Here is a 23199-nt window from a genome sequence, read left to right as displayed (position 1 = left end):
TGAAGCCATGGCTCAACCTCGGATACTGTTCCATGGGTGCCATTTTTTTTACTGTTGTTTGTTTGTTTTTATGACAGAACCTCTCATTGGCCTGAAGCTTGTAATATACTGGCTGTTTATATATTAATGACTCTCTACGCCATCACTAGGGGATAAACTGGTCCCCATGTATGAGACCCTAAATGTCTTCAGGACCTTCTCAGATAGCCTCTGAGCATTAAAATTATGCCCAGATAGAGAACCACTAGCTTAGCATGGTTTAAGAGTGAATTCTGTTAAAAAAAAAAACTATTAGGTGACTTAATTCTACAGGTAGAATTCACTCATAGAGACAATAAGCCTCTATGCACACTCTAAAAGGGTGTGCAAAAAATGAGCAAAAGCAGAAGAGAGGACATGGGATTCTTCTCCTCCTCAGCCTCCTCAGAGACATACTGCCTGTCCTGTTCTGCCATCCTGGAGTCTGCTCCTCCCTAGGGCAGCTATAGTGGTCTGCACCCCAGGACAAAAGGATAGACAAGCAGACAGAAACCACAAAGATACAGTTCACTGCTGTTTATGGGCTTCTTAACAGTCAGGCCACCTTAAAGCCTGGTGGGTTTGTGACTCTCCTCGCTCTCACTGGGAAGATTCAAGCAGAGATGCTGCTGAGTGGCCAGGACCTAGGGCTGGAGGAAGGCAATGGAAAGCAGGTGGTATCTGCCAGCATGCCACAGAAAGCCCCAAAGGGCTGTTTCTCGTCCACGAAATGTGCAATATGTTTTACTGTGTCTGACACCTGGAAAGTGCTCTCTCTGGGGTTCTGAAGGGGGTCCAGTCTGTCCTCCTTTTCTCTTTGCTGTCTAACCCAGGCACGGCTAAGGGGGCCATCAATTCAGAGACACGACACCTTCAAGGCCGGGAGGAAAGGCTGCATTTCTGTGGTATAAGTGTTATTCTTTTGGTCCCCGCCCCTTTCCACGCCCACTCCCAGGGACCTCTGGTCTCTCGGAGTCATCCTGAATCTTTTCTCTTCCCTCTCCCTCTTCTCACTGTCCCCTTTTGCGTGTGCACATGCGCCTCCGTCTCTCCCCCTTCTGTTTCTCTCTCTCTCTCTCTGTTTCTCTCTCTCTGTTTCTCTGTCTCTCTCTCTCTCTGTCTCTGTCTCTCTGTCTCTCTGTCTCTGTCTCTGTCTCTGTCTCTGTCTCTCTCTCTCTGTGTGTGTGTGTGTTTTATACTTGTAAATACTGTTTGGTCTTGCCTATTTTTTGTGTCTGTGCCGTTAAGCTGCCGCCGCCGCCACCATTCGCGGCTGCCTGTTCACGTGTGCTTACCCGCCGCCCTGGTCACACTTGTTCCGCGAGTCTCCGCGCAGCTACACCAGCCCACTGGGCTGGCAGCTACGCGCAGCTGCCCAGCTACTATCTTTTTAAGAACAAAAATAAGAGCTTATACACACCTAGGTACCTTGATATTCTGATTATTTCCCGTGACTCTTGCCAGGACTCTGCCAGGTGGCATGTTCTAGATGGAGAAGGAATGACTTGGAGTTCAGAGAGTCTCAACAATGCCACAAGGCTAGAAGACGCGGAAGTGTATTCTACCTGAGTCTCAGTGACTATGGAGCAGTTACCCACAAAGAAGATACAAGGACCAGGCCATATCTTCATCTCTGGCCCCATAGGTCATCTGCCCCACACAGAAACACAATTGCTATCTAGATCATTCAGAATATTTCAGTATCCAAGCAGACAGAAAGTGCAACTTCCTGCTCTGGGAGCCGGGTCTTGCTATTACAGTATCTTTGGAGGCCCATTAAGGTAAAGCTGTTGCTTGCCAGCCAAAATGCTAGAGTCTGTCTCTGAGTGGAGAGGTGTTATTGTCTGATCCCTTAAGAGTCAATCTGGGTGAGATGGCCGGTTACCTGGCCAAGAGGCCACCCTTCAGAAAGGCGAGTCACCTTGAGCCGTGCTAAAGTGAGAGGAGAAATAGCCCTCTAATGAGATAATGTCCTTTTCTCTTCCCGGATTCCCTGCCCCTTAGTGCAGTCCCCACAAACCACCATGCAGTTCCTTTGGTCTGCCCACCTCTCTCAACCAGGACTCAGAACGATGTCACTTTCCCTCTGTCTTCTCCTGACTCCTCCTTTCAGATGTCACCCAGAGCCCAAGCACTCTTTCTCTGGAACTTTGGGTAATTTTTCCCACTCTTCATCTGAAGGCCTCTCCCAGCTGTGTAGCCGCTTGCCCACCGCGTGACTCTATGCTGGCTTCCCTCAAAAGGCATGGCCCTTTCTTTTCTCTGTTTCTCTCTTCAGGGCAGCTCCCATGCGTCACAGCTTGTCTACCTGAGAGCTTTCTTTTAAACTCTAATAAGACTGTTTCCAACCTTCGAGTTGAGCCCGTTCTTCGGTTCTTTTTGTTGACAACACTAAGACTGTCTAGAGAAGCCCCAGTTTCCCCGGCAGTGCTGGGTGACTATCGCGGGACTCCCCACACACCTTTCCAGTAGCATTGTACACCAAGTGTCCAGGGGCAGAGTCTGTCCAATCCGGAGCCGAGGAACAGCACCATCTATGACCGGACATTCCTGTCTCTGCTCTTCCCCTGCAGTCACCTGCTTCGGATCACTAAGGCAGGGGGATGCCTTCAGTGACCTGCCTGCACATATGTGTATGGATACAGAATTCCACACACGTATGCACAATCTACCAGCGTGGTTATGCCTGGCTGTGCACACCACACACACAAATGAGGCAGGAGGGCATCGTGACATGCCGGTCTGTCCCTTCCGAGTCCCCAGGGGCTCGGAGGACACACAGAGACTACCACAAAGCACTGATCACAGAACCTCAGGGTAAAGATAAGAGGCAAAAACGAGGAGAGAGGCACTCACCTGGGTCTCTAGGGTGATCAGTGGACTCGGGTGTGGATCCTGTGGGGAGAACAGAGAAGACACTCATAAATGGTGAGAGGAGGGGAGTCAGATTCCAACCAGAACATCGCTTTCAACCCAGCTTGCTATCCCAGTCGAGTGGGGCCCGTCAGATTCTGTCTTCCCCATGCTATGAGGACTCCAGAAGTTGACCCAGTCTGCCCCCTACTGAATCCCAGCTCTCCTTTCCATTTCTAAGCCATGAAAGAGGCCCTAGATTGTCCTTAAGAAGAGCTGCTAAACAATGAGAAGAAGGGGGGCGGGTTGTGAGCAGGCTCAGTCAGGAAAGCGCTTGCTCCACAAGCATGAGGACCGGAGTTAATGCACTGGCATAAAAGGCTAGGGCGGGGCTATGCACCTATAATCTCAGAGCTGGGCATTGTGGCAGGCAGATTTCTGGGGGGGTCACTGCCAGCCAGCCTAATCTACTTGGTGCGTTCCATGCCAATGAGTGACCCCATCACAGAAAAGGGTAGACGGCTCCTGAAGAATGATAGCTGAGATTGTCCTCTGAGACCCAGACATTTGTACCAGCACACACACATGCACCATGTACCCATAAGGTATTTATAAGAACACCACGTACCCATGTGTGTGCAAACACACACACATATACACACAAAAAAAGGAAAAGCACCTTTTCCATTCATCTCCAGTGTGTTCAGTTCCCTACCACCCCCATATGAAAGAGACTTGAGTCCATAATAGAATTAAACATAAATACAAAGTTCTGGTTAATAACAAGATTGTGAGATTATGTCTAATCCTATAAGAATAAAAGACATGAGAAAGAGACAGAAAAGGAGGAGCCGATTCCTGTGTGAGTAGCGCTTTCCAGCATGCCAGGAAGGAGCTTTTCAGGCCAGAGAAACATCCCATTCACTCAGTCTTGACAAAAGCCAATTGACTGGGGATGCTGGGTGGTAAAGTCTGGGGTCACAAAGCATAAATTCTGGGTCGGGGGAGGAACAGATGGAGGAGGCACGGACTAACGGGAGCTGATGGCATTCCTTCCCCCAGTGGTTTCCGAGGAAAACAGGAAACCCAGCACATAAAAAGGCTATTTTTGCCTATACCATGTCTGCTCGGAACTTAACCATCATATGTGTTCATGATTCTGGGAAAACCACCTTTGGCCACTTCTACAGAGAATGGCCATGCTTTTAAGGCCCTGGGCAGAAACCCAGCTTAAAGCTTGGCTCTATCCAAACATATTTTCCAACACAGGCTTCTAGGAAGCCATGTAAATAATAAGCACCAGGCTACCCTTCTCTAAGTACCATGAATAAAAGGCGAGGGAAGACAAACTCTAACCGTCTCAAGTCATGAAACGACCATTTGATTAAGAGAGAGACAGAGACAGTCAGAGAGAAACAGGATTAAACCTAGGGCTTCATGTATGCTAGACAAGCACTTCCACCCCTCTCTTTGATCTGTATTTTGAGGCAGGGTCTCTGTAAACTGCCTGGGCTGGCCTGCTGGAACTCACTGTATCCCAAGCTGGCCTTGAACTTATATTTTTCTCTTTCCTCCATTTCCTAAATTGCTGGGCTCACAGGCTTGCATCATCAAGCCTGATACCGTTTGCCTCCTTTAAACATATTTTACATTATTTTATTTTTTTTCTGAGACAAGGTCTTTCTATGTAGCCCAAGCTGGCATGATAGTTGCTATGCTGCTCAGGCTAAACTCAAACTCACGGCCATTCTTCTCTTCTTGGGACTTCAGGAACACACTACCAGACCACCCATCCACTTTCTTGATCTCTTTGGCAATTATCTTCCTTGTGGCACATGTGATGCATGCTCTCAGGCACATTTTGACCTCTGGACTTCCCTTGAAGATAAGGACTTCATCTTCCCCCAATTCCAGGTGTCGAGTTCAAGTCCCAGCACATCCCTGGCAGGGATGTTGCCAAGGAGACACCTCGCTCACTCTGGTTTTCATACCAGCTGAGCACAGCAAGTCCTTGCACCAAGGAAAAGACTAAGGTGAGCTTTCTCTTCACTCCGCCACATTGCAAAATTGACCCACAAGGAACTGACGAGGGGTCTTGGAGAAACAGCTCAGGCCTCCCCCCCCCCCCGTTATCACTACTGCCCTTTTCCCAGGATAGGATTCAGCTATGACCCACCAGAACCCAATGTTTACTGTGCCACTTAGGGTGAAGGACCCAGCCTCACTATTCTCCCTAACCTTACAGAGTCCCCTCTAGCCACATGCGTATTGTTTCTATGATCAATGATGTACAATGCTGGAGAGCTGAGCTTGGCTCCCTGTCGAGCAGCCGCACAGGGCAGGACCTGAGGCTGGCAGCAGACCCCGGGAGCAGCAGACCCCAGGAGCAACAGACCTTGGGAGCAGCAGACCCTGGGAGCAGGAGACCCGCGGAGCAGGAGATCCTGTTTGACCCACACTGTGAGAGTACATAGCCCCGTCTTCATGTCACCACTGGCCTGAGCTTGCTTATCTATTCTAACTGTCCCTCTGCCCATATTCATTGAGATTTGAGTCAGAACAGAAAACGCTGTACCTCACTCTCAAAATTAGCCACCTCTCCAAAGCCAAATCCTAGCCAGTGCTGTGCGGGGCATTGGGTGAATGCCCAGATTAATTAAGTCGTGCTTCACGGCCCATTTGGCTATTGTGTGGGGCTTATGCTTCGTTGCTCAGAATCCCAAGACAGCGAAGAAAGGGGGAATGCCATCCTGAACCCCTTAAGAATGACTTTACTGGGAAAGACCTTCCCTGGAAAGCCAAGGAAAACCTCTGCCAGCTATGTGGATGATATCAAGTGACTGGTCTCTTGACACAGCTCGGCCTCAGCTCTTTATCTGGAGTTCCCAAATCACAGACCCTGTTACACTCAGTCAGGAGTCCAAGGCTAATTTCAGAAGCTTCTGGGAGAGGGAGCACAAAGGGTCCTTATTTAGGATCTTAATTAACTGGCCAGGAAGTGGATGAAGCGCTCACAAGGGGCCTGTGTCGTTAACATTGGGCTGTTCTCATGCCAACCACACTTCCTTTTCCTCCCTGGGTGCACACTGAAAATGTGAGACTCTCCCTAACCAGCAGGGTCCTGAGGACTCCAGGTAAGGCCGCATATCTGTGAGGTCTCACTCACAGTAACAACCTCTTTAATTGGAAAGGCTAACGAAGTGGAACTGGGTCAATGATGCCGTCTGCCTAATCCATCGTGTCTGTCTAAATTGGGACTCTTAGGTTTACAGTAGAGTAAATTCCTGTCTGTCAGAGAGAAGGCTTTAGGAGACCAAAGGGGAATTTGCAACGTGCTTGCCCGATCCAGTGGAGTGCTCCTGGAATCATAATGAGGATGCAGGACCACAGAACCTCTCTTGCTAAGGAAAGCCCTTAAGGCACCGACTGCAATGACAAGCTGGAGAAGGTGAGAGGAGAGTGGAGGAGAGCAAATTAGTGACCCTCATTCCTCACGGCCCCCTAGAGTCACACTCAGTGGCTGTGGGGCTTTGAGGTTCACTATGGCATGCTGCCCTACAGCCTCAGCTTGGCCAGGGCCACTTCACTTGATCCGCGGGAAGTTTATCAGGACATATCATCCACATAAGTGAAAGATACGCTCAAACACAACCCTCTGTGGTTGTGTAATCTCAAGAAGAAAGTGACTCCGGTGGCCTGCTGGTGCAAGGAAGTGGAGACCCATGTGGAGAGACATGGAGCCAACCTGCAGCTTAGACTAAGCCTAACCTAGACCAACTGACATCTAACCAACAGAAAGCACAGAGGAAATACATGCCTGCTATGTTCATGCACCGAGTTCGAGGTTATTTGTTACACAGCATGACTGTGGTCATATCTAACTGATATACTTTCTAAACACTGACCTTGAGAGAACTAAAAAGTTTTGTCAGAAACCCCCACAACCTTGCAACTCAATTTTCTTAAGTCTACAAATGCTTTTAAAGGAAAAAAAAACTGAAAAACTATAACGAGCAACTATCATTTATCAGGGTTGAGCCCTCTGCTAGCTGCACCATGACATGAAGCAAGATGCTCTTGGCCATGAGGACCCTGCATGGTCTCTGAGGTCATCTGCATCCTACAGGATTCTTCAGAAAGAATAACTAGCGGCCAATAAACACTAAAGGAGATGTCCACTAAGTATTCTCTTTCCCCATGAATATACAACTTCCATTCCTCAACCTTATTAACTTTACTACTTAATCAAGGCTTAGAACAGTTAAACACTGCTATGGGAGCGTTCCTTGTTCAAAATGCTTGGAGCCAGAAGTGATGTTGGAATTTTGAGCATCTGCAGTAGTTGTTACATGAACAGACCTGATGCCCCCTTTCCCGATTTCAGAGAAATTTAGGTTTGGAAGGAAGGGGATGCTTACAAGCAACAGCAGCTGATATTTGGTGAAATCTTTCCACATTCCAGGCCCTGGGCTTGCCTCCTATACAGCCATCACCTCATTTCCCCTGCAACAACCCTCAGATGGTAAGCTAGAGAATCTGGTGCCCAGAGAAAGCAAGAACCTGCCCAAGTCACACGGGAGAGCGCCGAGCCACAGATGGTCCTCTCTCTCATGGAGACTATAGCCCGAGAGGATAGCCCCACTTGGAAAAAGCCATCTTGCACTTTAGCTCGTGTCTACCGGAGACATACATTCAGAATAAGCAATACCATCTCAACAAACACCAGAACCCCCCTCCACACACACTTTAGTATCTGTATACATGTATATGTCATAAATACCATTGAGAGAAATTAACACGGATGCCATGACCACCTCATAGGATCAGGTCTTCTGACACATGAGGTTGATACCTGCCACTAAGGGACCTTGAGGAGTTAGCCAGGTCAGGCCACATGTGCTTACTGAGTTCTATGCCAACAGCTTGCACTGTGCCTGGCGGTCACCACAAGGAAGCCAAGCATGAGTCAGAGAGACTCTGTGTACACTTGCCTCTGGCTAACTGTTCAATCCGAGGAGAGTCAGATCGCAGTCTTAGAGAAATGAAACTCATCTGTCCACCACCAGCTTTGTTCATAAGAACAGGAAGCTGAACTCAAACACTGTCTAGTCCGTGGAGACCAAAGGCCAGCTTCTAACAAGCAACTAAACTCCAGTAGAGAAAGTAGGGAGGAGGAAGGTGTGCCTTAGAATCCCAACCCTGCGCCAAGCACTTCTGCGTTTTTGGTTTTGCTCTAAGGACATCACAGGCAGTTTGTTATTGGACATTAGGCAATGGCTTGGGGCGGAGGTGACAATGACTCATGCCTTCCACACAAGCCCTATGAAGTCAATGGGCCCTTACAGTACACCCTGTGTCTCAACCATTCCCATGAGAGGTGTCTGAAGACTAGCTTGGCTCTCTCTCACTGTGGAGCCTGTGTTTGCGGGTAGAAACCAACAAACTCCCACCATGGAGACATGCTCTAACCGGGGAACAGAGCTCAGCTGGCTCAGTGCTTACTACTAAGCGCAGATCCCTGGAGTTACCTGTCAGCACTATATAGCCTAGGTGTGAAGTTACACTCCTGCGATCTCAGCATGTGGGACCTAGAGGAAGACTGGAAGCTTGTTCAAGGCCATCCTCGGAGACATACTGAGTTCCAGGCCACCCTGAGCTACATAGGACCTTGTCTCAAACATTAAAAAAATATGCCTTTAATTTAGTTATCTAGCACCAGGGACCTGTGCAGATCCTAGAGTTCCTCACGGGAACACAGATAGAGAAGGACTAAAAACATCACCCCAAACACCCCAACACTCCAGAGACACAGACTTGCCAGAGGCCACCAGTGGAAGCTGAGTCTGGAGACCAAGTCAGAAGCCCTCTGTTTTCCTTTCCTCATTGCTGTGACAAAACCCCCAACAGAATTGATGGAGGGAGGAGGATGTCTCACGGCTCAGGGCCGTCTGTGAGAATACAGGGAAGGCACGGTGGAGTTCATGAAAGAAGAGACCTGTGAGTGTCACTCCTTGAATCTTGCTGGACAAGAAGGTACATTTTTCACTAGAAGGTTCCTCAGCCCCATAGACCATGACGCTGGGTGGGGGCATTTTACTTCCAAATCAAAATTCCTTCAAAGGACACTTTAGTTATATAGACAGGGGTCAGAGCCTGGCCCAGGGCAAGGGTGCTCGGGGGAAGAGAGGGCAGGTTAGAGGTCAGCTCTGAGTTCAAATCATGCTTAACTACTGTATTAGTTTACTTGACTTGCCATAGCACCACACGGAGTGGTCGGTGCAAACAACAGACATTCATTTCCTCACTGGTCTAGGGTCTGAAGCCCTAAATCAAGGTGCTGCAGGTTTGGTATGAAGTATTCTCCAACCCTGGCTTACAGAGATTCCTCACACGGGACTTTTGTTCTAATGGTTCCCTGGTGTCCCTGAAGCCAAACCTCTTCTTTGTGGAAACGAGAGCACATCGGGAGGTCCTATGAAGGTGTCACTTCATCTTTTTAACGAACCCATCTCCAAGTGCAGTAGCATCTGGAGATACTGGGGGTTAGAGCCTCCATGAGGAATGCTGAATGGATGCCATTCAAACTGCACCAAACACCAGTGACCTCAGGCGAACCCTGCAGAACAGAAGAGACTAGCTTCCCCCATGGTCGTTGCGAATGTGGAACATAGAACTTATTGTGTGGGACACATGGAGGCATTCCTAATACACACCGACCAAATAGGTATAAACCAGACCTAGAAATACAGGGCCCTCATCTTTGAGAGCAGGAAACAGCTGGCATTGTCAGTCCTCCCGAACATCCCATTAAAAGAGTTTAAAAGATATGCATGTTTTTAATTCCAGAATTCACTTGGATCTCTGTGAGTTTAAGGCCAGCGTGGCCTACATAGAGATTTCTAGGCTAGGTGGGGCTACACAGTGAGAGCCTATCTGGAAAAATAATGCTTGTGGGTTCAAAATAATCTTCCTTTTGTTTTTTTATGCCATACTAATGAACATGGCGACATATCTCTGCATATACAACTCTAACAAGGCATAGTTCCTCTGAAACGCAAGGTTCCTGTAGACACCAACTACTCCATCTTAGCAAGGAATGCACGAAAGTCGCCAAAGCCATTTCACGTGTTCTCTGTATGCCAAACAGGTACACTAGCTGTAGCCCTGCCTGAGGACTCCTCTGCTCCTCTGTCATTGATAGTCATGGTGGGGGAATGTCCGTTCACAAACAGTGCTCAGAAGGGCAGGAGACAGGACCAAAGGATTGATTTCTCTGATGCCAGACCGGGATTTTTTAACTTCTATTTCCCAAGGTAGGAACTCCCTTAATGGTATTCTAAGCAAAGGTTCAAAAGACCTACATTTTTACTGAGTGCCCTTGGGCCATTCTCACCTAAAGGGACCCTCAGGGCCTCTGCCCTGTATGAGGAAGATATAACCCAAGTGAAGTAACAAAAGGCAGAACTTGCATCTCGATGCAGCTGGCCACTGAGTGTCTTCTGCACACACGACTCCTCACACTTCTGATGCTGGGGGCATCTGCGTCCTGACGAATTTTTCTGCAATACTATAGCTGTTTATTTCTTCCTGCCCCATGGTAACTGTCTGTAGCTGGCTGCTGGCCTCTTCTTAATGCCTCCTTCCTAAGGGGATATGGTTTCTTCTCACCCCTTTCTCAAGCCCTAAATACAGCAATGGATGCCACTTAATGGCGGTTTATCTCTAAGTCTCCTTGGGATTTCCTTGGAGACTTCTTTCCCCTATGTGGTCCTGGCAATGAAGGCAAGGCACCTGGCTGCCCAAGTGATACTGAGTGATGAAGAAGGGATGTCAGGAATACAGAACTTTGCCTGTCACCTCAGCAAGGAGTGTTATGGTTTGGCTGCAGGCCAGCATCACACAGAACACATCTTGCTGTATAGTGATAACCCCACATTCAAATCCGGATGGAGGTGAAAAGCAGAAACCCCACAGAGAGGGATGGGGCATGGCTGTGCTTTCATTTACACCTACAGGCCATTGTCACAGGGCACTTCTGTCTTTCTCTTGCTACCTTCCAAATTTAAAAAGATTTGAACATGTATAGGTCTCCTACCTGTTCAACACTCTTTCCAACTATTTAAAATTCAAATCCCTCCAGGGATCTGCAGCGAAGCTCAAGCCTGTGGAACTGGGAGTTCATCACCCATAGCCTGGGGCAGTATGACAGAGAACTCATGGGTTCTGAGACACCACCATAATGCCTCCACTCCCTCGTGTGTGGACCCTGAACCATGAAAGGTTAAGAAAACCATCTACCACTGGTATGTAATACTTTGTTGTTTGTACCTGAAAGTGTCTACTATTCCTTAAGAAGATGTGGACCTAGGGGTAGCTGTCACAGAAGTATTCCCTGTCTAAACACAATTAGTGAGCTCTAGGTTCAACAAGGAATCCTGTCTTAGAACAGAAGGTGGCAGGCTGGGGCGAGGGCTCCACTGGCAAAATGCTGGCTGGACAAAGCTGAGGATCTCCAGCACCCACCTAAAAGCCAGGTGTGGCAATGGGCACCTGGAACCCTAGCACTTGGGCAGGGAGTGGGGTTAGCTGGATTTCAGGGCTTGCCTGGCAGTCAGTCAGTCTAGGCAGTGAAGTTCAGTGCGAGACTCTGCTCTACAAACCTAAGGTGGATAAATAACTGAGGCTGACACCTTCTGGCAACCTCCAGGCCGGGACACGTGCCTTCATGAACCTTCATAAACAATTGCTCCCACAGACGCATGCACACATGCACATTCACCACACCACAAAGATAAATAAGGTCATATGTCTGGCCACAGCTAACATGAGGGAGCATTAGGAATCTCCTCAGTGTAGGGCCCTGTACTAAGCAGGCCACTGAAATCTCATGTCCGCGAGGTGACGCATCTAACGGAAGCATCTAAACTGATGGCTTGAAGTAATTTGTCCAGCATGGACCATCAGTAGGTATCTCTTAGGATTTGGCTCTGAAGTGACTCTCCAAAAGGATCATACAGTGAAGGGTTGGTCCCTAGCTGGGAATGTGATTTGGAGAAGCAATATTAGGTAATGCCTAACGAAAATAAGAAGATCATGGAAAGAACAAATCCTTGGAGATAGTTCCTGTTCTCTTTCTCTCCCTGTTTCTCTCTGTCTCTGTCTCTCTGTCTCTCTCCTTCCTTCCTACCTGCCCTGAGCCTCGTATACAACCTCACCATGCTACCCTGCCTCAGCATAATCCAAGAATCAACAGCCTGAGAACTATGGATGCACCCTGTCAAACAATGAGCCAGCACAAACCATCCTCCTCCTTCTGCTCTTCCCAAATGATGCTAGGCCCAGCTACGGAAAAGCAGCTGATGCAATGGCAGAGCCAGCACTTGGACAACAGCGCTTTGGTGCCATGGATGCACTTGTTGACCACAAGTGTCCTCAATAGTTCACAGCCACATGACCAATGGGAATCACCAACCCCATTTCACAGCTTAATGGTCAGTGTCTACTAGGAACCCATAAGGGCTAGGGGACTGGATCAAATGTTCCTAGTTCCTGCTCTCCCCATTTCCTTGCTGTGGGTCTTAGAGTTAATGACTGTGACAGTGAATTAAATTACAGAGACTGAGGAGCCAGTCCAAAAATATGTTTGCCCCACAAGCATAAAGCTCTGAGTTCATTCCTCAGAGCCACGTTAAAAGCTGGCGAGGTGGACACAGGAGGATTCCTGGGGCTCACTGGCCAGCCAGTGTAGCCTACAAAGAGCTCCAGGTCTCGGAGGGAGTTCCTGTCTCCAAACATAAGATCGGTGGGTCCTGAGGGGCAGGACCTGAAGTCTCCCTATGCCTTCCTTGTACATACTCACTCATGTTGGAATATACACATACGAAAACACATGCCTGCATACTCAGGAACAACAATAGTGACGGCAACAAGGATATCTCATCCTTGCTGTGGAAACTGACGGAGATGGTGTCCCCGAGCCTGACTCAGCTTTAGTCCAGAGTGGTAAAGTCAGAGTGGCAGTCTTCCTCTGAGGACAGTTACTGTCACTTCACAGTTGCCCTCGTTTTAAGTTAAAAATCACTTCGGTTAACGAAGAGGCCCCGCCATGTAGCAGGCTCATCCTCTGCTCAGTGCCACCCAGATAAGAGCTCCCTCCTGGACTTCTGCATGTGGTCATCCAGTTATGCACCAAAGGACATCTTCCAGGAGCTGGCCACACAAGCCATGCCTCCAGCTTAGCTCTGTCTTCAGCATTTCCCGGGCACCTACCAATTCTGCATTCGCTTGCTGGGATGGCCAAGATGGCAGTGGCCATCCTGGAACCGATGTCACTGACGCTATTTACTCCCTGGTGTTTCAGTGACACTATGCTGTGTCCTGTGGCTTTGGGGACTGGTAAGTAAGGGCTTTGTTCCACAGGAACACAATTTGGATTTGAGCCCAGACGTGAGATTAAGAGCAAAAGAGCAAAGGAAGAGAACTTAGAGACACAGGTGTGTAGCTACATCCCTCTGCGGGGCCTATGAGGGTATATGTGTGTGTGTGTGTGTGTGTGTGTGTGTATGTGTGTGTGTGTGTGTGTGTGTATGTGTTTGTGGTATATACATATATGGTTTTTGACAGAACATCTCATGAAGTCCAGGTTGGTCTCAGACTTGTTACGTAGCCAAGGATGACTGTGAACATCTGAGTGTCCTTCATCCAGCTCCCAAATACTGGCATTACAGGGGAGTGCACAATGCCTGGTTTGTGTACTGCTGGGGATTGAACCCAGGGCTTCACAGGTGGTAGGTAAGCACTCTACTAAGGAAGCCATATTCCCAGTCCACCATGAAGGTATTGCTCAGCAATGATGTGGCTTCAGATTTTCAATATGGCAAATGAGCAAACATTATAGACAGACTCCATATTTCCTATGAGATTGACTTAGTGATCGCTGACCTCAGTCTAGCCTCCTGCTTTCTGGTGAGTCATGTGAGAGCCAGGAGAGAAATGGATTTCCTAAGGGCTACCTCCAGTCTGAATCAAAATTCAGTATGGCTGGGAATGGAGCCAGTGGTAGGTCATTTGCCTAGCATGTGATCCGTGGATTTGATCCCCAACACTGCCAAAATCAGAGCCTGGAATCCAAGTTTCTAGACGTTACTGAGTCCCAGATTCATCCTGCTTTGCCAAAACAAATTTCTCAGCTTTCCCAGGCTCCTCTCCTTTTTCTTTCTGTTAGTCTTGTACCAGTACATATTTTGTACCAAAGACACCACATCCCAGCTCTGGAGGAGTGATTCAGCTCTGCTTCATGGGTGGAACGTTTCCAAGAGACCACACACAGAAATGCCAACACAAGCCAGGAGGGGTAAAAAACAATTTTGAGGGCAGGGAGGAAAGAGCTCTGGGCTCCAGACTCTGGGATGGCAGGAGGTCCTCCCTGGGCTGGGAGAAGGTCTAAAAATATGTGGTCACTCTGAGGACCCAAGGAAGCAGACGGTCTTTCTACATGCAGGGGTCAGAACACCTCAGCAGAGGGAGGCCCAGCATCACTTCCTGAACCACTCCCATATCTTTGTGACACTGATGAAGTTATCAATGATGATGACGACGACGATGGCCATTTTATTTTCAATGCTGGCCATCTAATTCAGAACCTAGTATATGCTAGGCTAATCCAGGACCTGGTGTGTTATGCTAGTGGATAACTTCTTCAACATGGCCCCATCTCATCCTAGTCCCAGCATCACTGGAGCAACCCCAGCACAATGATGGCCATCTTCACAGCTACCATTCACTGGTTCTTAAAAAGGCACCGCAATCAACAGCTGACAACAATAAAAAGATGAGCATCATTTTATGACATCTTCCAGCCACTCCGGCAGAACATGTATAATACTCATCATGGGGCTGAGGACGTGGCTTGGTTGGTAGAACACTTGCTTAGCATGCATCCTGAGCACTGCGTAACACAGGGACAAGCTGGAACACACCTGCAATCTTAACAGTCAGGAGACACCTGAAGAAGGGTCAGACGCTCAAGGTCATCCTTAGCCAGACTGAGATCAGACTGGGCTGTATACTTGCCTCAAAGACAGGCAGACATATGGGAAACAAAACACCCCTATAGTCTGGACACATGAGCAATTTCTTTTGATATTTCTACCATGAGGAGGTGTTCTTTGTGACATCATGTGTTTATTGGTTTCCACATTACAGATATCCGAGGGTATTGTTCCTAATTTAAAGAGGTAGAAATATGGCTCAGGCAGGCAAGAGACTTGCTCAGAACCAGACATCCAGGTGGGTTTAACCTTTACTATTTGAAAATCAACAACAAAAGAGAACCCAGGACACTTGGGTGTGGTCTGCTTTGACCTATGCAAAAAGCAACACATTTTTAAAAAGCAGTTGCAGTCATTTCAATGTTGGATGACATCTCTGCATCTTAATGAATGCCTTTGGTCGAGATGTCAGCAGATGTGGCAAAGACAGGCAGGCCTCAGGGCCACAGCAAGAACCGCATGGCTACTGCCTCTGGAGTCAGACAAGGACTCTGTGCTGTAGAGTCAGTCCAGTCAACCAACCTGTGACTGGGAAGCACCTAACCTCATAACTCCTCAACATCAGGGTCCAGGCTTTATCTTACATAAGCTCACATGATAAAAAGAACTTTCTATATTGCCTGCTAACCAATATGTCAGCAATATGTCAGCAATATGTCTCAATCTCACCTCAGCCCCAGGAATGAATGTCCAGAATACAGTGCTATAACCTCAGAGCAGAAACAAGATTCTAATGAGAAACATGACCAACGAATGATAAACCTCTACCTTGAACTTCATTGTATGTTGGTGTGTGTGTGTGGTGCTTGTGTATATGATTCTGTATGCTTACATTTCTGCGTACATTTGCATGTGTGAAGGCCAGAAGTTGACATCAAGAGTTTTTCACGATTTCTCTCATTGAACTTGGAGCTCACCCATCTGGCTAGACTAGCTAGCCAATGGATCCTCTTGTCCCCACCTCAGTGCTATGCCAACAAATGCCCACATATGCACTGGGGCTATGGACTCAGACCCTCACATTTGTGTGCCATGCACTTTATCAACAGAACCATCTCCTCTGCCTCACAGTCTTGTCCCATGGGGATTGTGAGTTGGGAGGGAAGAGGGGGCTGTGGGTCAGGAGGGAGGTGGCAGGCAGAAGTAGGCAGAACAGGAAGGAGTTCCTGGTGTTCTGTCTGTTAGCTTCCTGCAGCCGCCTCTGCAGCTGCCTGCAGACTGTGGGGCTGTTTTCCTCTGAGCCCTGGAAGGAAGTGCTCTCATCACCCACAACAACAGACTTGGCCCAAGAAGCCAAAAACGTGCACAGCCCCCAAAGGCAGGAAGACCAAAGAAAGCCCAGTCTGAGACAGCGTGTTGCTCTCTGCTCACAAAGCTCCAGCTGGGAGAAAGGGACGGGACAAGGCTAGAGGAAGGGAAGGGGGTACAGGGCACCCCAATGTACAATGAGCTCCTTTCTCTAGCGAATAAGCAACTCTCCTCAACTCTGCCTCAATGGCTTTGTTTCTGAACCGACCAATTCTGCACCCAGAAAGCCCTACTTGTCAGACCTCCTGCCAAGGTCAAGCAAGAGCCTGAGATCCCCAGGCAAGTTGATAATTGACACCCAGGGGACAACTTCTGGGCTAATTCCTGTTGGGCTGAGCCAAAGCCCACAATGATTCTCTTTATTTCTATGCCTTTCTGCACTGGGTGGGAGGGGGACGCTAGCTCACATGCATGCATGCGTTTCTGCAGGCTCCATTCAGGGGACAGAGTGCTTCCTTCCCAAGAACTTCACTGAGACATCTGCAGGGGAGGGTGAGAAAGAACGGAGGAAACAGACCCTAGTTAAAGTCCCAGTTCTCCAATGACACTCAGCCTCCTACACAGTGTTGTCCCCGGTGCTCCAGAGCCTCTGTGGGGAGGGCACTTGGGGGCTCTGACTACCAGAGGCTTCACAGAAGTAACAAATGAACTGGGACCAGCATGCTTCATTCAGCTCAGAAGGGCTGTGATCAGCCTGCACGGTGCTGTACAAATGAAAGAGTGACATTGAGTGCCAACCTTCACCTACAGATGCAAAATCCCCAAGTTTCTTGGCAGAACTGAAGATCTGATAACACACATCCAACATCTCCCCAGGGGACTGCACACCTGGGCTGAAGAGCAACTTTCCCTCGGGGAAGAAGCATGGGCCCAGCAGTTTGGTAAGGCATCTGTGCCAACACAATTTTTCCACTTGGGATGCTCTTGCATGGTGAGAATGGGGATTTGAGGAAGTGTGAACTGGGGTTCATAATCTCTGGCTGAGTGGGTCTGAGTCATGCCTAGTGGTTTCAGAAGGAGAAACTAGGCTTAGAGAAAAGCTTGGGACGGTGGGATATGAGCTTTCCATTAAGAAAACTTGTTTACAATGCCCAAGGATGATACAGCCTAAGAAAAGGAGGTGATGATATACCTAGGGATACTAGGTTAAAAGTAGTGAATGCAGACAGAGAAGGAGCATGGTCCCATGGCCGCTTTCTCATCCTGATCTACACATCCATACTTCAGAGACACTGTAGGTTCAGCTCCAAATGACACTAAGAAAGTGACCACCAAAATAAAGCCAGCCATACAAATTTTTGGATGCTTCATGCATGTAGAAGCTATATTCACGCAATCCCACATTAAGTGTACAATAGCATTTTGTTCAAAAGGAGGCACATAACTTAATAAAAAGGATCATTTGATGAAACATGCTAATGATCACCAGAGTTGTTGGTGCTCACGGACTTGCCTACTGGGAGGTGGTCACAGTTCTTTAATGTGAACAATGTACACAGTCCCTGCAGAGTGTAATAACATGTGGTGTGTTAGTACTGCTTGGATAACTTACCCCATTTCCCCAAGGGTGAGGACTGCCTCTTTGTTTGGATGCTTAATGGAGTCAGCTTGGGATGGGTCCGTAGAACACCCTGGGTGAATACTTACTAACTCTAAAATCAGTGGATCTCAAACCCAGCTAAGTTGTAATCTAATCGGCAGATGGGAAAGAGATGCTCAAAGCCAAGCATGAATGGTGGGATATCCCCTGACTGTAAGGTGAGGAACAGCCTCCCCACATAGAAAAGTGTGTGTAGAAATGACAGGGCATTACTGGTCAGTTGATGTCTATGTTAGGAAGGCAGAAAGGATATTGTTTATGTGATGCATGGTATAGCTGATGAACTAGGCTCTACTGGATTATATTTTAGGTCTGGATGTCATAAGTCTAAAGTATGTTCTCAAAGCTGGGGGAGGTAATACTTCAGTAGGAGAGCACATCTTAGCATGCATGAATCCTTGGGTTTAGTGTACAGCATCACACATAAAAAAAATAAAATACAGGTATGTTTGCACAGTCTCTTCCATTCTAAAATCTAGGAGATCTCCACATTGTCTGCCTAGTGCCTCGATTTTTCAAATTTCAATTTTTCCCAAAATTCTCTGATTCACCCCACTCCTGGTACTAGTATTCCATGTTTTAGGTATGAAGTGGGGGGGAAAGCCAGCATCAGGTTCCCCCAAACCAACATTGATCTCCGAGCTAGAACAGAAGCAGGAATAAATAAGAGGAAAATCATTCCAAATTCCACTTCTAGACTTTGCATTTATAATCATGCTTGCAGGAGCATCCTCAAACACCAAAAGGGGGGAATGTTAGAGTTCTTCCGATCTCACCTGCTAACTGTGTTTACATGCTAACAGTGTTTCTCAGGGACAATTATCTTATTACTAGTTCGCTAATCTTTTCAATCTTTCCAACACAGTTTACAGTTGCAGACTTCAAAAATTAAGGCTAATTACGACCCTGCTTTCGGCAGGTAGAGCAAACTGCTTACACATTTTAACAGAGTAGGAGAAAATCAGTTTGGAGAGAGAAGGGAAGAAGGGCACAATGTCAAAAGTAGAGAGAAGTTCTACAGCTTCTATCCATGTGCGGGTTTCAATGCCAGGACAGTGGTCCCTTTAGAGTGCTCAGGGGATTCTCCCAAGATTGCCTACAGATCCCAAATCATCAGGGCTCAAGCCCCTTCTGTCGAATACACAAGTGTCTGCATAAAACATGAAAGTGTGCTCCTTTTTGTGCTAAGGGATCTCTTGCTTAATCGTGATGTCTAATACAGTGTAAACACCAGGTAAACATTTCTCAAGCCATACCAGAGAAGAATGTTCTCAAATGGCTGTGTGTGTGCCTCCACCTCTCCAGGCAATCACTGCCACCAGGCTTTTTCCACAGTCAGGCTAGCTCATTAGCATCTACATAAAACAAGCAGGCAGGTTAGCCATTGCTATGGGGAAGGATGGGATAGACATGTAGACCTGTGTAGGTCTTGTGTACATATGTGTGTAGGGAGGCCAGAGGTTGACTGTGGGTATCTGTCAAGTGCTGTCTTCTTTTTTGTGCCTGTTGCTGGTGTGTTAAATAAGATCTTTCACCGCCTTAGAACTCAATTCTGCTAAGCTGGCTGGCCAGTGGGTTACAAGACACATCTTTCTCTACCCCTCCAGTGCTGGGATTAGAAGCACACAGCAGTAGACCCACATTTTAAAAATATAATATAGATTCTGGAAATTGAATTCAGGTCCTCGTGCAAGTACTGCAAGTAACTGAAAGGTCTCTTGGTCTTGAGTTTATTTATTCATTCACTCATTCATTCATTCATTCATTCATTTAATATGTATCATGGTACACATGTAGAGGTCAGAAAACAAATTTCAGGAGTCAGTGAGTTTCAGAGCTCAAACTCAGGACAACAGGCTTCGCAGCAAGCTCCTTAACTGGCCAAGCCATCCCACCAGCCCAGCCTGGTTTTTTTTTTTTTTTTTTTTTTTTTTTTTTTTTTTTTTTGAGAACCAGAGTATGATCCTTGTACTTTGAGAGAGTGAATGGCATGAGTTACATGGGACCAGGAAGGAACCTGCTCTGGTCCAATCAAGATGAAGCTTTTCTGTGAACTGACACAAATCATCACTAGATATCATCTTCGTGGGCTCAGGGGATGGCTCAATGCATAAGAGCACTTGCAGCACAAGCATGAGGACCTGAGTTCAAATCTCCGATACCCATGTAAAAAACGGGCATAGCTACAAGCACACCTGTAATTCCTGTGCTGTTGGGGGATGACAGCAGGGTCACCGGGGATTGCTGGCTGCCAGCTTAGCTCAGGTCCAGTGAGAGACCGAGTCTCAAAGGCGTAAGGTGGAAGGGAGTGATACAGAAGGACACCCAATGTCCTCTGGCTTCTGAAAATGTGCATGCGTGCATCGATTCAATGTATATATATATGTGCTCACTCGTGCACACTCGCACATATACATACACATGTGCATACACACACCACACACCGAGAGAGAGAGAGAGAGAGAGAGAGAGAGAGAGAGAGAGACTAGCTTCTTTCCAGCCAGCTTGGCTATATCCATTAAGCTCTCTGTTGCACAGTCGTAGCTAAGGCCCCTCTGATCAGCTACTCAGTGAGACACCAAGATGGAGATTTTAAGATGAATTTCCAATAATTTCTATTTTCCATTTAGTGGGATCATCACACATCCATACAGTGGAAGCCAAGAGGTTGCTCCCACCCAGCAAGCTTTACAAATTATTCAGTCTTTCGTATTGTTATGAACGGTGAGAAAATCAAGAGGGGACATGTGACAGCATATTAAAGTCTGATAAAATATCTTTCTTCTGTCTAAAATGAAAAGACTAAAAAAAATCAATCTAGGTTAGATAAAGGTCAATTTGTAGCCCCAAGTCCAAGGGCTTGGGAAAATGACACGGATATTTGCAGGCTGTGAGAAATGAAGAGCTGGGCTGCAGCTACAGGGAGGAATGGGAGCTCCCGCCTAGCACACTCAGGACCCTGGGTTCTATCTCTGCAGGAGAGAGAAGAAGAGGGTAGAGAGGAGGAGAGAGAAGGGAAGGGAAGAAAAGAGGAGCAATGAAAATCCCAACAGGCAAGAGATGGGGTAGTAAGATCATAGGTTTGAAGCCAGCCTGAGCTCCTTAGGGAAACATTCTCTCAAAATCATTACCAGCCAATAAAATAAATGAATATCTTTGTCAACACCACCCAGCACACACCCCTGCCCTACTGTTGGGTGAATTATATAGAATGGATCCAGGACCCCGCAGTCCACTGTCTCTTAAATCCTGTCCCAAGAATAACCAGAATACTCAGGAGTCCTCCAAACCCAAGCACATTGTGTACAACATGCCTGTCTGAACTGTGAGGCGCTTGTGAGCTTTGAGAACTTCCTCACCCCCTTAGCACTGGAGCCAACCAGTTTGGAATGTGTATAATCAGAAGACAGTCCTGGATTCTAACTACTGAGTTCTGCTGAGGAAAATAATCCTTTTCTCTGCTGAATTTGAGCACACAAGAGTTACAAGGAGTCCAGAGACAAGTGACCCACTACACAGATGTATAACTGAGGTTCAGCAGGACAGAGAGGGTGCCTGACTTAGTTCTATACCCTTTCACCTTGGCCTCTTGCTATGATAGGGGTGCAGTGAGTCAAACACCACATAGGCTCACACACAAATACATGTGTATACACACCCAGACAGTCACACTCGTATCTAAAGAACTGAATTTTTTCCTTGGAAGGATGTAAATGATTACGAGCAAAGATCCATGCCCTCTCCCAACACGGGTTCTCACTCTTTATCTCAGGCTGACTTTGAACTTACAATCCTCCTCCCTTGGCTTTCCAATTGCTGGGATTATGAGTGTGTCACCAAATCCTAAAGCAATGATTGCTTTCCAGAGACAGTGCAAATGTCGTCGGAGAAGAGCAAGCAGCTAGGGAGTTTCCGTTGGTAAACTGCTTGCCCTGCAAGCATGAGGACCTGAGTTCAATCCTTAGAACCCAGGTAGGGTGCCGTGGAGCATGTCCGTAATGCTGGTGATGGTGAGATGGGAGGCAAAGACAAGCGGAACGCTGGCCCTCCCTAGCCTGCTAGCTTATTTTGGAGAAGTACCTGGTTTAATGAAAGACCCCATCTCAAACAAAACGTGGGTAGCTTCTAGAGGACATCAACCACAAGTTGTCCTCTGACTTCTTTGTGCATGAACACACACACCACGTGCACACCCAACACAAATGCATATACACATACGTACACACATGTACAAACAAGAATGATGAAGTAAAATTAGTGCGGTGCTCTCATCCTGAATTAGCTACATGGTACCTGGAGGATTAAAATCAATCGAATTCACAGCAGTGCTATCCACCACAGCCAACAGGGGAATGTCATGTCCATCTTAGGACATCCCATCAGTAACATGTACGGTAGGGATCCTGGACAGTGGACCACTCTGCTCGGAGAAGAAGGACACTCTGACCCATGAGATGAAGATGGACTTTGACTGAGAGGCAGAAGGGCATGTATTGTGTGATCCCACTCACACGAGGTCCCTGCAGTGGTCAAGTTCAGGTAAGAAGATGATGGTGATCAGGAGGTGGACTCTGATGTGGAGCTGTTTGGTCCAGGAGTTCATGGTTTCATTTTGGGAAGATGCTAGAACATGCTAGAGAGGGATGCAGTGACAGTTGTCCATCAGTCTGACGGAACTTCATCTCATTGAGCCCTACACTTTGGAATACTGAAAAGGCAAAGTTTAAATTACCTAACGTGTATATCATTTATATCACGCGCACACACACACACACACACACACACACACACACACACACACAAGATAGATAGATAGATAGATAGATAGATAGATAGATAGATAGATAGATAGATAGACAGACAGACAGACAGACAACAAGGGACAGAAGCTCTCATTCTGGTGAAAGTGAAAGAGCCAGGTTTCCAGAGGAGAGTGCTGAGAAAAAAAACACAAGCCAGGACCAAGGACAGACAGCATCCTCCAAGCGCCAGACACCAAGGGCGACCAGGCAGTCAGGCTTTGCAACTGCCTCTACCCCGCAGGAGGCTTTCCTTGCCCAGCCACAGCATCTGAATGCATCCTCAACCCCGCTCTGAAATTTTCTCTGATACCTTTCCTGCCTTCCCTGAGATAAGAGGACCCCTTCCTCTTTGGCTGGCTGTAGTCACCACCCCACTGCTGCATCTTACCACACTAGAGGCCCACTACAATCCACAAGACTGACTCCAGGTAAACCGAGGTCTCTCATGGGAAATGTCCAAGTAGGCACAGAACCTCTGCCTATGACAACTTCTTCTACACACTTCCAACATCTTTAGTTTGCTTACAATTTCCATGCTGTGGTGAGATATTTGCTGGACGCCCCTGCT

General features: G+C 47.5%; 1 protein-coding gene across 2 annotated transcripts in view; it reads right to left on the bottom strand.

Annotated features, from left to right (window-relative positions):
• The window catches only part of Xylt1 (xylosyltransferase 1), a 307805-nt gene that overhangs the window by 216739 nt on the left and 67867 nt on the right, over positions 1-23199 (bottom strand). Inside the window, exon 2 of one of the 2 annotated variants that reach the window (XM_038341040.1) lies at positions 2875-2913. The exons of the other annotated variant lie outside the window; for it this stretch is intronic. Coding sequence (XP_038196968.1) covers positions 2875-2913 — 39 coding nt within the window. The remainder of the gene's footprint in view (positions 1-2874; positions 2914-23199) is intronic. 2 annotated transcript variants of the gene reach the window in all.

This window comes from Arvicola amphibius, chromosome 1, assembly GCF_903992535.2.
Source record: "Arvicola amphibius chromosome 1, mArvAmp1.2, whole genome shotgun sequence".
NCBI lineage: Eukaryota > Metazoa > Chordata > Mammalia > Rodentia > Cricetidae > Arvicola > Arvicola amphibius.
The sequence above is the reverse complement of the archived record's forward strand: the minus strand, read 5'-3'. Positions and strand labels throughout refer to the sequence as shown.